We start from the raw sequence: 15,842 nt of genomic DNA, 5'->3' as shown, positions 1-15,842 counted from the left end.
CAGCTTCACCTCTTCTACAATTGTTATAAGCTGAGGGTCTTTCCTTTGTGCCTATCGAATCTGTTGGATTAATTGGGGTTCTGCCATAATGTTGGCAATCATACGTACCACACCATTAATGGACGGATCCGAATGCCAATCCATTATTTCCTCTAACAATCTCATTTCTTGGATCATTAGATGATCTAAGACTCCCGTAGATTTTCTACTAAGAGTGTCGGCCACAATTGTAGCTTTTCCTGAATGATAATGGATTGTCAATCATAATCTTTTAAGAATTCCATCCATCTTAACTGCTGTATATTTAAATCCTTCTGAGAGAAGAGGTATTTCAAGCTCTCATGATCCGTGTATATTTCGAATTGCTCACCATATAGATAATGCCTCCACATTTTCAAAGCAAATACTATTGCAGCCAACTCTAAGTCATGAATTGGATATTTTTTCTCATATTATTTCAACTATCTGGATGCATATGCCACTACTTTATCATATTGCATTAATACACAACCCAAGCCTTTATGTGAAGCATTACTATAAATCAGAAATCCCCCACTCCCCTCAGGAATAGTTAAAATAGGTGCTGAAGTTAATCGAACTTTTAGTTCTTGAAAACTCTCTTCATATTCACCTGTCCACTGAAATTTAACATTTTTCTGTGTCAATCGAGTCAATGGGGTTGCGATTCGAGAAAATCCTTTTACAAATTTTCTGTAATATCTTGCCAATCCCAAAAAGCTTCGAACTTCAGTCACATTACTTGGTTGTTTCCAATTAACGATGACTTTAACCTTTGAAGGATCAACTGATAGACCTTCCTTTGATATGACATATCTTAAAAATGTCATTTGTTCAAGCCAAATTTCACATTTATTAAGTTTGAAATACAATTTCTTTTCTCTTAATATTTGCAATACCATTCTTACATGCTGCTCAAGTTCTTTCTGATTCTTGGAATAAATTAAAATATCATCGATGAATACCACAATAAATTATCCAAAAAAGGCTTAAAGACCCGATTCATCAAATCCATAAATGCAGTCGGTGCATTGGTTAATCCAAAAGGCATGACTAAAAATTCATTATGGCCATACCTTGTCTTGAAAGCTGTATTGGGAACATCTTCACTTTTAATCTTAAGCTGATGGTATCCAGATCTAGGATCAATTTTTGAAAACACTTGTGATCCTTGTAATTGATCAAATAAATTATCAATTCTAGGTAATGGATACTTATTTTTCACTGTCACTTGGTTCAACTGTCTATAATCGATACACAATCTCATGGTCCCATCTTTCTTTTTAACAAACAATACCGGAGCACCCCAAGGTGACACACTGGGCCTGATAAAACCTTTATCTAATAATTCTTCCAATTGTTGTTTAAGTTCCTTAAGTTCTGCAGGTGCCATTCTGTAAGCTGCCTTAGAAATTGGGGCTACCCCTGGCAATAATTCAATAGAGAATTCAATTTTCCTGTCAGGCGGTAATCCTGGCAATTCTTCAGGGAAAACATCGGGAAATTCTCGGATAACCGGAGTGGTATCCAAATTTATTTCTTCCTTCCTATCTTCTTTGATATAAGCAATAAAGCCTTGACACCCTTTTCGAAGGAGGCGATTAGCTCGAATACAGGGGATTAAATATGATGGGAAGTCTTCTTTGATACCATTGAAGTAAAATGCTGGTAGATTCAGAATACTAAAGGTAACCATTTTCTTGTAACAATCAATCCTGGTATGCAGAAAGCCAATCCATGCCTAAGATTACATCAAAATCTTGATTTTCTAGCAGTATTAAATCAACCAACCGTTCCTTTTTTTCTATCTTTATTATACAGGATTTGTACACTATATTGGTGTCAATTGAATTTCCCATTAGTGTGGCTAACTCTAGAATGTATTCTAATTGTTCTGGTTCTACCTTTAAGTGGCATGCAAAGTGTGGTGACACAAATGAATGAGTAGATCCAAGATCAATTAAATATGAGTTACTTTTTGAAAGATAATAAGAGTACCTTGGATCACTGATTTTGAGGCCTGAGCGTCTTGCTGGGTGATCACAAATACTCTTCCTTTCATTTGAGGCTTTTGAGTTATCTCTCCATGCTTTGGAAGCTGTTGCATTTGTAGGCTGGGACATTCTCTGATATGGTGCCCCAATTTTCCACATTTAAAACAGGCTCCAGTATTCCAATAACAAGGGCTCGATCCATGCTTTTTCCCACATTTTTTACATGGTTCTATTGGGCTTTGAAGTGGCAAGGGTCTTGGCTTCTTGTTTGCCCTTTCAAACTGTTGTCGATTAGATGGTGTGGGTCTAATCTGACTTTTCTGATTTTTCATCTTTTGATAATCTTCGCAATATTTTTCGACAATTTGGGCTCGATCCATTATTTCAGCATAAGTTCTCAATTTTAAGATTGATATTCTGCTTCTAATAGCTGGTCTGAGATCCCTTTCAATTTTTTTCATCTTTCTTGCCTCATTGTTAATCATATGTGGTGCAAACCTGGCCAATTCAGTAAACTTGGCCTCGTACTGTGCTACTGTCCGGTTTCCTTGAATTAATTCCAGAAATTTTGTTTCTTTTTGGTCTTGAATAAAATCTGGGAAATACTTTTCATTAAATGCCTCTAAAAATCCTTCTCAAGTCAAGGGTTTATTTTCTTTGACCAATACTCCTTTTGCCATTCGCCACCAATGTTGTGCTTCACCTTCTATCATAATCCTAAGAATAATCATGGTTGAATGATATAAATATTTTCAAAAAGGAGATCTATTAACAGAAATGCATCAACAGTTTCACTTTCAAAAATACATAATTAAGTATAATTCGAATAATTGAAATGCGTATAACATTTTAACGGCAATGCGTAATTCAAAGGATTTTACAAAATACCCTACTGGCGGCTTAAGTAGGTCACCTATATACCCCATCAGCGTCCTGATGGGTCAACTTAATCCCTATCGACGTCCCAAATAGTTCTACTTAATCCCTGCAGGTCCACTTATACCTCACCAGTGTACCGGATGAGTCCACTTAATCCCTACCTGCGACCGGATAGGACCACTTATACCTCACCGGGGAACCAGATGAGTCCACTTGCATACTTAAAGTATTTCTAAATCTCTTTAAACATTCAAAAGCAGCAATATCATGTACTCAACATATCACTGCAATTATTAATATGAATTTCATTGAAACCATTAATAACAGTCATTTTCAATAATATTTAAAAAATACCCAGTCAAATATTTTTGGCTCAAATTTAGAAAGGTAGCAGTTCGTAAAGACATTATAGCATAATTGCCAATCTAGTATGTATAGAAAAACTCTTATAGAAATCCAAGAATACGGAATTATCATAATTTATTAGGATGTCAATTCGCAAATAAACATTTCATAGACAATGCTATAATCAAATGCAAAAATATCAGTTTTCAAATAATAAGGCAGTCATTTGCACATGAATTTTGCAATGTCTAAATATTCAAAAACAGTAGAAAGAAATCTCACAATTTTACTAAAAACAGAAATATCACATTTATTTCTAATAATTTTACAGTATCTAAAATTCTCTAACAATAGACAAGAAAAATAAATTTATTTCTAAGAATTTACAGCATTTAAAATTTCTGACATAGATAAAATATCACAATTTTATTAAAAATATTATTTTTTGAGACAATGAGGTCACTTACAGTTGCTCATCAGATTTGATTCATCGGAACCATATATAGGTCTGGACCTTCAAAATGGTCTAAGAGATTCAAGGTTTAGAGTCCCTAAGGTTTACTTTGTACGGTTACTGCTCTCGCCTTTTTATTTTATTTGGAGGAACTAACCCTCATCGGATGGTCAAGCCCCTTGAAATTACCAACTACATGGCAGAAGTAAAAATTATATAAGCGAAGGAAGACCTCATTACTAGGCTCTTAAAAAGCGATGGTCGGAGAAGGACTACTCCAAGAGAAACATCAAAGCGTGCTTTCCTGTTATCCTCAGAACTCATACGTATATAAGGAATATAAGGGAGAACACTTTTTTTTTTTTTTTCTAATGATTTATAATATTTAAAATTCCTAAGAGTAAATAAAATTTCACAATTTTACTAAAAGTTTAATTTTTCAAAATAATGAGGTCGCTTGCGCATAAAATTTATCGCGCCTAAAATTCATGATAATAAGCAGAAGTAATTATTTCATTTCATTTTTAAAAAGAACGGATTATTTTTCAAGATAATGAAGTCACTTACCTAAAATATTTGAGAGGGAGCTTCCGATAAAAATTCGGCTAGAGAGAGGAGCTCACTGTGTTTGTAAGAGGGAGAGCGAGAGTGGAGTTCTATAAGGCGACGCCTTACCCGTCACCCTCATGTATGAGGTGTAGCGTAAATGTCTGCCTTTAACACATGAAAACCACATCCACTAAAGGATGTGACAATGCAACAAAGCTTAAATCAAATGAAGGTAAAAGCTTTTGAAAGTAGTGATGGTCCCTAAGGACCATCATGCTCATATGGACCATCACTTATTAAAAGTTTTTTTTTTTTTTTTTTTTGAAATTTTAGGATTATTACAACTCAGTTTTTTACTCTTCACAATATTTTTTTTTTTGAAATTTTAGGATTATTACAACTCAGTTTTTTACTCTTCACAATATTTTTTTTTTACAAAATAACAGAATTGCTTTGTTCCATTTTTCAATAATCAAAATAATTAAAATTATTTATTTTTGAATAACTGAATTAATTATATTTTTGGTATTTTAATAACGAAAAATATTAAATTTTCAGATCTTTAACAACCGGATCCTAAGTTTTCAATTATTTAAGAGAAACCAAATTTATATCTTTCGAAAAGTTACACTCGAATTAGCCACCGATCATCTCGTTCTGTAAATCGTGGTCCGTGGGATCCGACACTTAGGTGGTTTGGCATAGAAAATGGCATAATTTAGGCAAAAAGAATGATATATGTGTTGGTTGAGTGTGGTCGTCAAAGGCCTTATGAGTGCTTGTAAAATACATGATATAGTGAACATGAACTCTGTGGGAGTGTGGTCCCTCGTGGACCATATTAAGCAAACGATGCTTGTTGATACTGAACTGTCCTTGATGATCTAGGCCAGTTGATTGGGAAAAACCTATGTTACATGTGAATAGAAAATTAATCAATAAGGATTTTAATGGGTCATCCCTTTATGAGGTCGGAGTATGCCCGGATGAGTAAGCCGAGGGACTGTGTGACCCTTATGTGTGATAGTGGCTTCAGAGACGGGGCCAAATCATCATCCATGTATCATTACATGGCTTGCACAATGATAAACTGTTTCGAGAAAGCGAATCACCTTTTAGGGTGAAGCTTATGCATGTGCGAGAGAAACCCCTCTGTGCAATAGGAACTGTGGTCGCATCAGGTCTAGGTGACATTAACACGTCTCTAAGGGAGAACTTGAAATCTACAGACTAAGATTACGACCTCTTGGCTCATCAGCTAGACTTTGATGACCCACTAATAAGCTTTTGTTTGGAGTGTGGGTCATGAGAAACATTAGGTCGGTTTGATAAAGCAAGTGTGGTATGTAGTTTACAGTTGAAGGTGGAGTGCTCCATGATTGTTGATTTAATTCTTAGACCATATAGATCATTTCTTCATCTAATGAATTTAATTATGTTTTTTTTATAGCATATATTATTTTAGTATTATATGAATTTTTATAAATCTTTAGATATTTTATTTATCAATTTTGGATTTATAAAAACAAAGATATTGATTTTACATTATAAAAAAAAATATATTGATTTTACATTGATTTAAATATTCAAATAAATTCTAAAAATTCTTTTATTAAATTTGAAAATATTTAAAATTACATAGGGGCCCATTATGCACATGGACCCACCATGGCCTCGATGGTGGGGCCCATGAGACCCTCTCACGGTGGCACGCCCCACCCATTTAGGGAGCTTTCCTTTTATGAAGTAGAGACCTTGACTTGTAGTCAAAGTATTATGTGTTTTGAAAAAGAATTGATTTGAGGAAGTTTTGAATAGATTTTTGGAAAGCATAAGAAGCCGAATGCTATTTTATGGTATGTACCATATTTTCATTTGAATTAATTTTATTTAATTTCGATTGATGGGAAAATGTTTTAGGAAAGGAGGATAAGGGTTAATGCACATTTCATAATGTTGATAGCCCATCTATGGAATGGAGGGCTCAAATCTCTCACCCCACAAATTACCCAAAATCGATGGTTCATATTCAAGCAAACAAAAAAAAAACCTTAAAAAACTCTAATCTTATTCAAGCCTATAAAAAAATGGATTGTTTCTACCCAAAATCTTTATATTTTATCTTTCTATCTCACTTTTAAGAAATTTTCTCTCTCATGTTTGATCTCTCTCTTCGACATTGTAAAAAGGGGCTAAGGGTTTACGCTATAGAGTTATTCTCTCTCCCATCTCTCAACAATGGATTTATAGGTAGCCAAAAGAGAATCCATCTCTCTTAAACTAAGTTGCTAAATGAATTCACTTAGGGTTTGAGCTTGTGATCAAATGGGTTCATGTTCCATTAGTATGACTTGTCCTAAACTTGTTTTTCCGGTTGAGATAGAAGGTTGATCATTAATCCCACGCCATCGGATGATGGTGACTCGATGTGGGGTGTAATATGCCCGATTGAGGTAATTTTGGACACTCTTTTTTTGTTGCTTACCATATTTAATTATATTATTTTTATATTCCGAATCATAAGAATTGTGGATATTTTTTTTGTTTAAAGAAATTAATTTAATGGCATCACATTTGTTAGTTTTATTTGCTGTGAAGCAAAAATTATTGTAAGAAGACTATTTGTTGTGATCTTTGCCAAAAGAAAAAAAAAAGAAAAAAAAAAGAGTAAAAAAATAAAAAATAAAAATATATAATCCTCAACAAAATCCCATTGATCTTTCTTTCATGATCTCGTCCCAAACTCAAATGGTCTTTCCTTATTTGATGCTCATCTCCTCTTCCCAACGGTGTACTTCGAATATAAAGCTACTTCGAATATAAAGCTAGGGCATAAGAAAACTTCTCAATGGTGTACTTCGAATATAAAGCTAGAGCACAAGAAAAAAGGTAGAAATTTGAAAAAGCTGAAGGGGTTGTTTGCTTTCCTGTTATAACGAGAAAAAAGGACTAAATGAATACCTTTCCTTTTCATGGAATTAAATAACTTAAAACTTTGAATTCAGATTTTCAAAAATCATATTTTTTATTATTGAAATAGCAAAAATATAATTAACTTGGTTTTTCAAAAACTGATAATTTTGAATATTTTGGTAATTAAAAAACCGAAAAGGCCAATTCCATGATTTTTTATAAAAAAAATAATATAAAGGAGAAAAACCACTATAGATATAATAACAATAACATAAACTTTACAATCTTTTCATAAAGAAAAAAATTCCACGAGAGCATTTATGATGCACTTAAATTATAAAATTTCAAATAAGATGGTTGTAAGTAATTTTGACCGCATTGTAGCGTAATTAAATGGCCTCGTTATGTACGGCTGCTTTTCATAATAACACTGAAAATAAATAACAGATAGATACTTAATTTTTCCTAAAGCTTATTTCCATTCTGAGACAATTATTTTATACCTGGTAAATATACTGATTTCATGCTCTCGTGTAAATTTGACGCCTAAAATCGTATTGCAGAAGGCAAAGACCGCTGAACTTCGACGCAATAGGCATGAGAGAGAGGCCCTGGCATCCATGACAATCTCCGTCGACAGTTTATTTATTGCGGGCTTGCGACTGACCTGAGCATTCGAAGAGAGAGAAAGAGGGATATTTAGAGAGAGAGTGTGTGTTTAGAGAGAGAAAGAGATGGGAGTGGGAGGATATGGCCCTGTTCTTTCTCAACTGGTTTATACCTCGTCTCTTGGGGTTATGTATGTCCTCATCAAGGCTGCCTTTGAGCATGGCATGAATCACTACGTTTTTGTAACTTACAGGCAGGCTTCGGCCACTCTCGCCATTGCTCCTATTGCTTTTTTCTTCGACAGGTAACAACTCCATCTCTCTCTCAACAGGTTACTGTATTATAAAGAAATCTCTGTTTGTATATAGAGTATGAGGCAGATAGTATAAATTATCGAAGTGCCACATATACGGATACAAAAATTTCTTCAAAAGTGGTATCTTTTGTGGCTTTGATTCTGCGTTGAGAGACCTATTTCTTCATAATAGAAGATATCAATCCTCAACACTCTCTCTCTTTCTCTCACACTCTCTCTCTATTTCTCTGTAGAGAGCTTCCAAACTCATGTATTCATCAAAACTCACTCTCTTGCTTTTCACATAGATGCCAAATCCACGTTCTCTGTCTCTAAACTCTTCAAGGTTGCCTTTTTATTTTGTTCCTTCTAATGCACGGTAAATTTAATGGAATTTTACAGGAAAAGAATGCCTCCCCTTGACTTCAAGATTTTGTTTCATATTTTCATGATGGCGCTCTTGGGGTAGGGATCCGTTTCCTGCAGTTGCGCGAAGATTTATTTCATCACACTTATGTAATGAACATTACGTCATGGTCATATTTGGTGAACTTGCAGGATCACACTAGAACAGGTTCTCTACTTTTGGGGCTTCGATAACACCACTTCAACTTATGCTGCGACCATATCAAACCTCATCCCTGCAATAGCCTTTGTCATGGCCTGTGTCCTGAGGTTATCTTTCGTTCCCTTTATTGGTTGGTATTGGCTACAAAGAGACTATTTATATTTGGGTGCGGTTGGTATAGAGCCTAGGCTCTAAACCATCAATTGGAGCCTACCTTCAAATAGCGTTGAGAAATGTGGTTTCACTATTGAAAATCTTTGTGATAGCCTTAAAATATATATTCATCTTTATCTATAAATTTTAGAGCTTCGAAAATAGTGTCAATCGATAGATCTATGAAAATTGATGGTCAAAATATGCACATTACAAAATACCCTATTTTCAAAACTTGAAATCTATTTTTTTTTCATGTCTATGCATTTTGATGTCGAGATGATCAATTTGAAGATGTTTGAGCACGAAAACAACCTCTTCTAGTGAAATTTTTGAGGTAGGCTCAAATTTGATTGTTTAGAGCTTCAGCTCTATATAAACTTTCTCCATTATCTTTTGTACATGGAGGTTAAAGTCATTCATTTCGTAAGAGTGTCATTGAATACACACAAAGTTTCAAAAGAAATTTTTGGATTTGTGACTCACCCCAAGCCATCCAATTTGACATCAAATGAGTGAGAATGATTGTGACCTCCATACACAAAAAGATAAATGGTCTATTTGTAGACAATCTCTTATTAGTTTTTTTTTTTTATCATTGCATAATAAACAATAATTAGGTGCCGATTGGCATTCCAGTTCCTGAATTGGCTTATCAAATCTGGGTGAGCTGGCCTAATTGGTGAAATAAAGAAAAATTAAATTTTTTTTTGCAGGGACACAGGATTAGTTCTAAGTACAAGTCTAACTATTCCCCAGTTCAGGATCATCTAGAACTAGAACCCGCCTTAGCTGACTAAGGCAATTTCAAGTCGGTTCGCTAATTTTCAATCAATGACTCAACAGTTTCCATTTCTACTTTGCTTTTCAGATTGGAGAACATGAATATCAAGAGCCCAAGGGGCCAGGTGAAGGTCATTGGCACCATTTTATGCGTAGGAGGTGCTATGATCATGACAGTCGTCAAGGGTCCGACCTTTGAATTCTTACATCACCTTAGGACATCAAAATCTCTTTCTGATATTTTGGGTGCAAAATCACTGGTTGTTACAAGTGGAAACTTGATCTTGGGCCTAATTTTGCTCATAATAAGTGATATTGCTTATTCTGCATGGATAAGTTACCAGGTACCCAATACTCATAATAAGTGTTTCTGCCTATTTTGGTCAGTATTTATAAACAATGAACCAGGAAATGCTAGGGCTTAGTGACTCTGATGAGTCTCAAGTCGGCCATGGCAAAATTATACTTTTTGACTGGTCCGGTGCCCGTTTGGAGTAACTCATGGGAGTCTGATTCAGACTCCCCAAGTCTTTAAACACTACACCACACTTTTATTTAAAGCTTTTAGTAATGCAAATCTTCCTCCATATTTTCTCTTCTCATTCAATTTCTCTCATTCTATACTTTTTATAGGCTTGGGTTTTCAAGAATTACCCTGCTCAACTCTTATTGACTGCACTCATGTTGCTCATGGCTACGGTTCAGTGCGGTGTGGTTGCTGTTTGCTTCGAAAGATCTACAACAGCTTGGAGACTAGCTTGGAATTACAGACTTCTAACATATATCTACAGCGTAAAAATTTGATATTTGGATTAATCACATTTATATTCATTTAGTCTTCTTCCCTTTTGCCTTCCCTTGTTTCTCCCATTCTTGGTGCTAGCTCTTTTGGTTAAATTCCATGTTGCTTATGTTATGGATGCCTACGTACTAAAACTCTAATCAAAGTGGGGGTCATAATTGTGACCTTCCATGACTTTAAATTGCATTGTGATTTGGTCATTTCCAATTTTTTTGCCTTTTGTACTTCATTTTCATGTTTAGTCATCTTCTTATTAGACTTCATTTAGTGAACGTATAACGAATCCATTTGGACTCGACCTATTTAAGGCCCAAGTTTTCCAACACGCTGAAAACACAGTCAAAGTGGGGATCTAATTCTGACTTTCCATAACTTTAGAAAGCAGAAAATGATGCTTTGGTCATTTCCAAATTTTATTTCCATTTTTAGTTTTATATTTTTAGAAGCAGATCAAAATCAGCGCTAGCTGTTATAGGCTAAATTGGGCAACTAAGGGTATGTCACTGACTGTGTTTAAGGTTCGAGAGTATTCGTCACAAACTTTATTTGGAGAAATGACAAAATAAAACTATCATTTCCACACAAAGTTCAAGAGAAATATTCCCAAACATTGACACCATTGACTATCACCAAAGATAAAGGTCATAGAATATTCAATCCCATGTTTAATTTATTTTTTCACTTCAAGGATGGTTTTTGTCATCTTTGAAAGTGTAGTCATTTGATTTTCTTTCTCTAATCCTAATTTAGTATGAATCTTAGTTACTGACAGTTCAAGACTACAGGGTGTTTTTTGCTCGGCTATAGGTTTTTTTATTCAAAGCTGGTGTATCAACAAGAGAGGCCCCATCTTTGCAGCTGCTTTCTACCCTTTAAGCTCAGTTATAACTGCAATTTTGGAGCCAATCTTTCTCCATGTTGATCTCCATGTTGGGAGGTAATCATTACAATGAGCAATTTATCATGTTTTCAATTTCTTTCTTTTGTATTTTTTTTTGGTAATAGTAGAATACCAAGTCTTCTCATCATTCACCTATGAATCTTTAGGATGTGTGTCGATGCAGACATAAATTTATGTGTTGAAAGGCATCTGGTCATTTGATATTAAATGGAAGGCCAAGAGTGAACAATTTAAAGAATACAGCTACGCTAGCATGTGCCCTTGTTCTCAACCAACTCCTAGCCATATTTCTCAATCCACTCCTATCCATCGAACTAAGATCGTATTGCTATGGGCTTCAAAACACATATAAATTATATGTGAGTTGACATAAAATTTCCCCCTTCTGAAACCGTTTGAAAGAGTTTTGTTGCCCATTTCCAACTTAGAGGTTGAGTAACCCTACATATTTTGTCTTGTGCAGTGCTGTAGGAATGATTGTGATAATTGTTGGGCTCTATGTTGTTCTCTGGGGAAAAGCCAAAGATTTGAAGGGCAACACCAATTTATTACCCACACAAATGGGAGATGGAGTGGAAAGACAAGAGCAAGCAGTGGAGATGCCCAAAGTAAAGAACCAAAATGAAGAACTAAATTGCTAGGCGATGCTATAGTGGGTGACCAAAAAAAAAAATTGCCTTAAGAAACACATGCATAGGACAAAATAAGAAAACCCATGGCAGAGACAATTACACATCATGGGCCAAATAAATTATTTATCTCTAAGATGTAGATGGCCCTTGTATTTGAACAATAAAAATGTCATCAAGTTTAAATGTTGTTGTAATTAAGTAATCTCGCAAAATGTAGCAGAAAGGCTGAAATGCTCAAAGAAATTGAGAACTATTTTTCCCATTTTTCTTGGAGAAAAATATGTATTATTGAATAGAACTCCGGCTCCTGATCCCTTTTCTTGGGACACCCCATTAAAGAACACTTTCTCCACTCGTCTCCCATGACATGTAACACTTCTTCATCTAACATATCTTCACTTAATGGAGACCCTTCTTGCAGAGGATGAGCAGCTAGAAAATCAACAAGCGCTTGCCATTTCATGGCTTTTTATGGAACAAAAGTAATCTCCATAAGCAGTAATGCCCAGTTGGCCAGCTGACCTAAGAGGGTAGGTCGTGTCATTAGATACTTGATCAGGTCAGGTCGTGAGATAAGTTGTATGGGATACACACTTTTACTTTTGCAAAGCAAATACCAAAGCCAACTTTACTTTTGCAAAGCAAATACCAAAGCCAAACATATTTTGTCAATGGTAGTCTAATTATGTTCTGCTCCCATCATCGTGAGGCTGAGATAGTATAAGACTACTTCTTTTCTCTCGTCGTTTGTTGTGCGAGGATAGCTCCTAATGACTCTTCCAGGGAAGTCACATAAAGTGTCTAGGGCTTTCCTAGAACTAGGGTTGTGAGAATTGGTGGATTTAGTAGATAGTCATTCATTCCTTGGAATGCTCTTTGACATATAAGCCTAGAGAATGGCTTATATCTTCTTGACAAGTTTGGGTGGCATATCTTGGATGGCCTTGATTTTTACAAGGTCGATCTTGATCCCCCGGTGTCCCACGATGAAACCTAAGAATTCGTCGGATTTAATCGCAAACACACATTTAAGTGGGTTCATTTTAAGCTGGTGTCTTTGTAATTTTTCAAAGACCACGCCAATGTCATGGATATGGGTGGAGCAATATTTGGACTTGACAACCATATCGTCCACATATCATTTAATGATATCATGGAATATGTCCTCAAAGATAACTGTTATCGCATGTTGGTAGGTAGCCTGACATTTTCGAGACCGAACGACATAAACTTATAATAATATATTTTGGTTATGGTATGAAATGCAATTAACTTCTCACCCTTATGGGCCATTCTAATTTGATCGTATCTCGAGTAGCCATCCATGAATGAGAAAGCCTCCCCTGACACTTTAGAGTCAATCATCAATTTGGTGATTGAAATAGGAAAATCATCATTCGAGCAAGCTGTATTTAGATTATGAAAATCTACGTAGACGTGTATCAGCCCATTCTTTTTCTTGACATGCACTATATTTGCCAACCATTAAGGGTATTGAACTTCTTTGATAAAACGGCTCTGACGAGTTTATTCACCTTAGCTTCTATCTGAGTTATTATCTCTGGATGGAACTTGTGAGGAGATTGTTTAACCGAATTTATGGTGTGATCACCAACCAATTTATGTGTATTAACATTAGGGATAAACCTGGGCATCTTGTTGTAGTTCCATGCAAACGCACTACGATTTGTCTTCAAGAAGTCAATATATTGATCATTCTCTTCTTGGCTTAAAGCAGCACTTAAGAAGGTGGGTCTAGGATCACACTCTTCTCCTAAGTCGATTTTAAGGAGATCGTTGACAATAGCCTGACCACCATCCTCTATCTGTTTAAGAGCTTCTTCTGCCTAGATGAATTCTAGCGATTCTATTATACAATTAGCTATCACGACACTAGTATCTTATATTCGCCTTTGCCTTTTGGGTTTTAATTGGATGACCACAGGCATAGGGTATACCAACCCTTTAGCTTTAGACGATTTTCAAGAAACCTGTTCTGCAGTTTGAGAGAGGTGACCAATCCTTTATCGTTATCAAGACCTTGTTCAGAGGTTGGTTCATAGCCCATTTGACGCATAATGTTATGTACTTGAGGGCCTTATACATGCTATTAGGGCTTAGAGGAGCCATCATTTAAGGGTGCGCGTTTATCAGCTTTCCTCTTTTGAAGGGTTATGATCAGCTATGGTACAACTTCATTTACGTTGATTGTGTTTGGCTTCTACCTTCATCAAATAAATAAAGTTAATAGCTTGGGTTTATTTTCAATGTCAATGCCACTAAACACACCTCGTCTAGTTTCTCCCATTACTATCTTCCCTTTAACTCTGATCGATGTGGTGGAAATTTCTTTTTGGACTTGCATTGCTTCTATTATATATTATCTTGTATCTACATAAGGGATTTCAGTCTTCCCTACTTAGTATTTTGACAAGTCATGGACTAGCGACTTATGATAAGGAAAATATCCCTCTTCTTCGACACTACGTGTCATTAGAGGTCGACCATGCCATAGTGGCACAATCAAGTCCATTTTGCTAACTTCCTTGTATATGTGTAATACATCAATGCTTGTGAGTGCAGATATCATCTTGTATATTGATCCACAAGAGGTAGGATCATCATTTGCCATAATCACTGGGTTGGCAATTGCTATGGTACGGTTGAATTGTTCTTTGAGTTTCAATTTCCCCTTTTAGATCAAATATTCTATCGTATCCTAGATTAGAAAACAATCTTCCACTACATGACCTAACATTTTGCAAAAGATTCAATAATTATGCTGCTCTTCATGCCCCACTTAATCTAGTTATTTGGGTGGTGGGACCTCTATCATACTCGAGGCATGCATTTTCTCTAGAATTTTAGGGACATCATCCTTGTTGAAGGAGTATTCTTTGTTGAGCTTTTCTTTCAGTATGTGCTTCATCAGTTTCCGTATGCCTTATCTCCTTGAGGGGCGGCTGGTCGCTCCAAAAATGTGGTGTTTATATGAAAAATGTTTTTAAGAGAACATTATGACTCCACATTAATTGAATAACTAGATGGAAAACACAATCGGGGCCATATTCACCCTAATGCTTCGCATTATAGGAACAAAGGGTTTTACAAATATATACTAGGTACTGAGGAATTCTAGAGACTTAAATCTTTATTACCGTTTACATCGACCTAAAATACTAGGCCGACTACCCTTAATTCAAGCCTTGAAGTATATATATATGACTTTAGAAAGACAAATATGCAAACAGATGGAAAGAAAACATCAGTACCATGGGCATTATTGACCCGTATACCTGACTATTTGAGAGGGTATTATCTGAGGCTTGCTCCTTCTTCAAATTGGGGCTTCAAGTGAGTCTAGATTAATAACCTTCTTTCTCTCGATCAGTTTTCCACACTTCATATAAGAAAAAAACAATATCAATGGGTTGCTCCTTAATTGACAGTTGTTGTAGGAGCTCATGCAAGAACTTTTATTCCATTTCGCCTCTCCACGAAACATATCTACTCTAATTTGCATCAATGAGGAACTATAGCAAATTCGAAAGAATTTCCATGGTGGCTTTGGGTGACTCGTGGTGGAAATCTGCTTGGTTTTGTGACCGGCCCTACAAAGGTCTGGCCTATGCTGCGAGCATAATCTACTATTGCGTCTTTGCCCCCCAAAATATCTCAAGCAATACATGTATAGGAGTCGTGCAAGGGCCGCCTGTATCCTTTGGAAAAGTATTTCTTTTCGTAGTCCTAGGGAGGGGGAGTTCAATCAGAGGAATAAAGTGATTAAGCTTAAGCTTACAACAAGAACTTGAATAACACCAGACTATCTCGATAGATACAATCACTCTTATTTCTCTCTTTCTCTCTCTCATGCATGAAGATGACAGAAGCGGAGCGTTTCCTCCTTTGATTGAGCAAATCGAACCCCTTTCTTACTAAAAAGTGGG

The 15,842-nt window shown here is 35.7% G+C and overlaps 1 protein-coding gene across 7 annotated transcripts; it reads left to right on the top strand.

Moving 5' to 3' along the window:
- Positions 1–7,788: 7,788 nt before the first annotated feature.
- LOC18427482 (WAT1-related protein At5g64700) lies at positions 7,789–12,157 on the top strand. Of its 7 annotated transcripts, none has more exons than XM_020663132.2 (7): positions 7,802–8,065; positions 8,459–8,521; positions 8,615–8,731; positions 9,649–9,904; positions 10,194–10,352; positions 11,148–11,299; positions 11,427–11,622. In XM_020663132.2, the coding sequence occupies exons 1-7, from the start codon at positions 7,887–7,889 to the stop codon at positions 11,443–11,445; spliced, it is 945 nt and encodes a 314-aa protein (XP_020518791.1). In that variant the 5' UTR covers positions 7,802–7,886; the 3' UTR covers positions 11,446–11,622. The 7 variants fall into 7 exon arrangements, with proteins under 7 accessions (XP_020518789.1, XP_020518791.1, XP_020518790.1 ...); XM_020663131.2 differs by having other exon boundaries at positions 11,410–11,615; XM_020663129.2 differs by lacking the exon at positions 11,427–11,622 and adding an exon at positions 11,727–12,157 and having other exon boundaries at positions 7,805–8,065.
- Positions 12,158–15,842: the final 3,685 nt, after the last annotated feature.

The sequence above is a fragment of the Amborella trichopoda genome, chromosome 12 (genome assembly GCF_054954075.1).
Source record: "Amborella trichopoda isolate Santa Cruz 75 chromosome 12, AtrichopodaSantaCruz75HAP2 v2.0, whole genome shotgun sequence".
In the NCBI taxonomy this organism is placed as follows: Eukaryota; Viridiplantae; Streptophyta; class Magnoliopsida; order Amborellales; family Amborellaceae; genus Amborella; species Amborella trichopoda.
The sequence above is the reverse complement of the archived record's forward strand: the minus strand, read 5'-3'. Positions and strand labels throughout refer to the sequence as shown.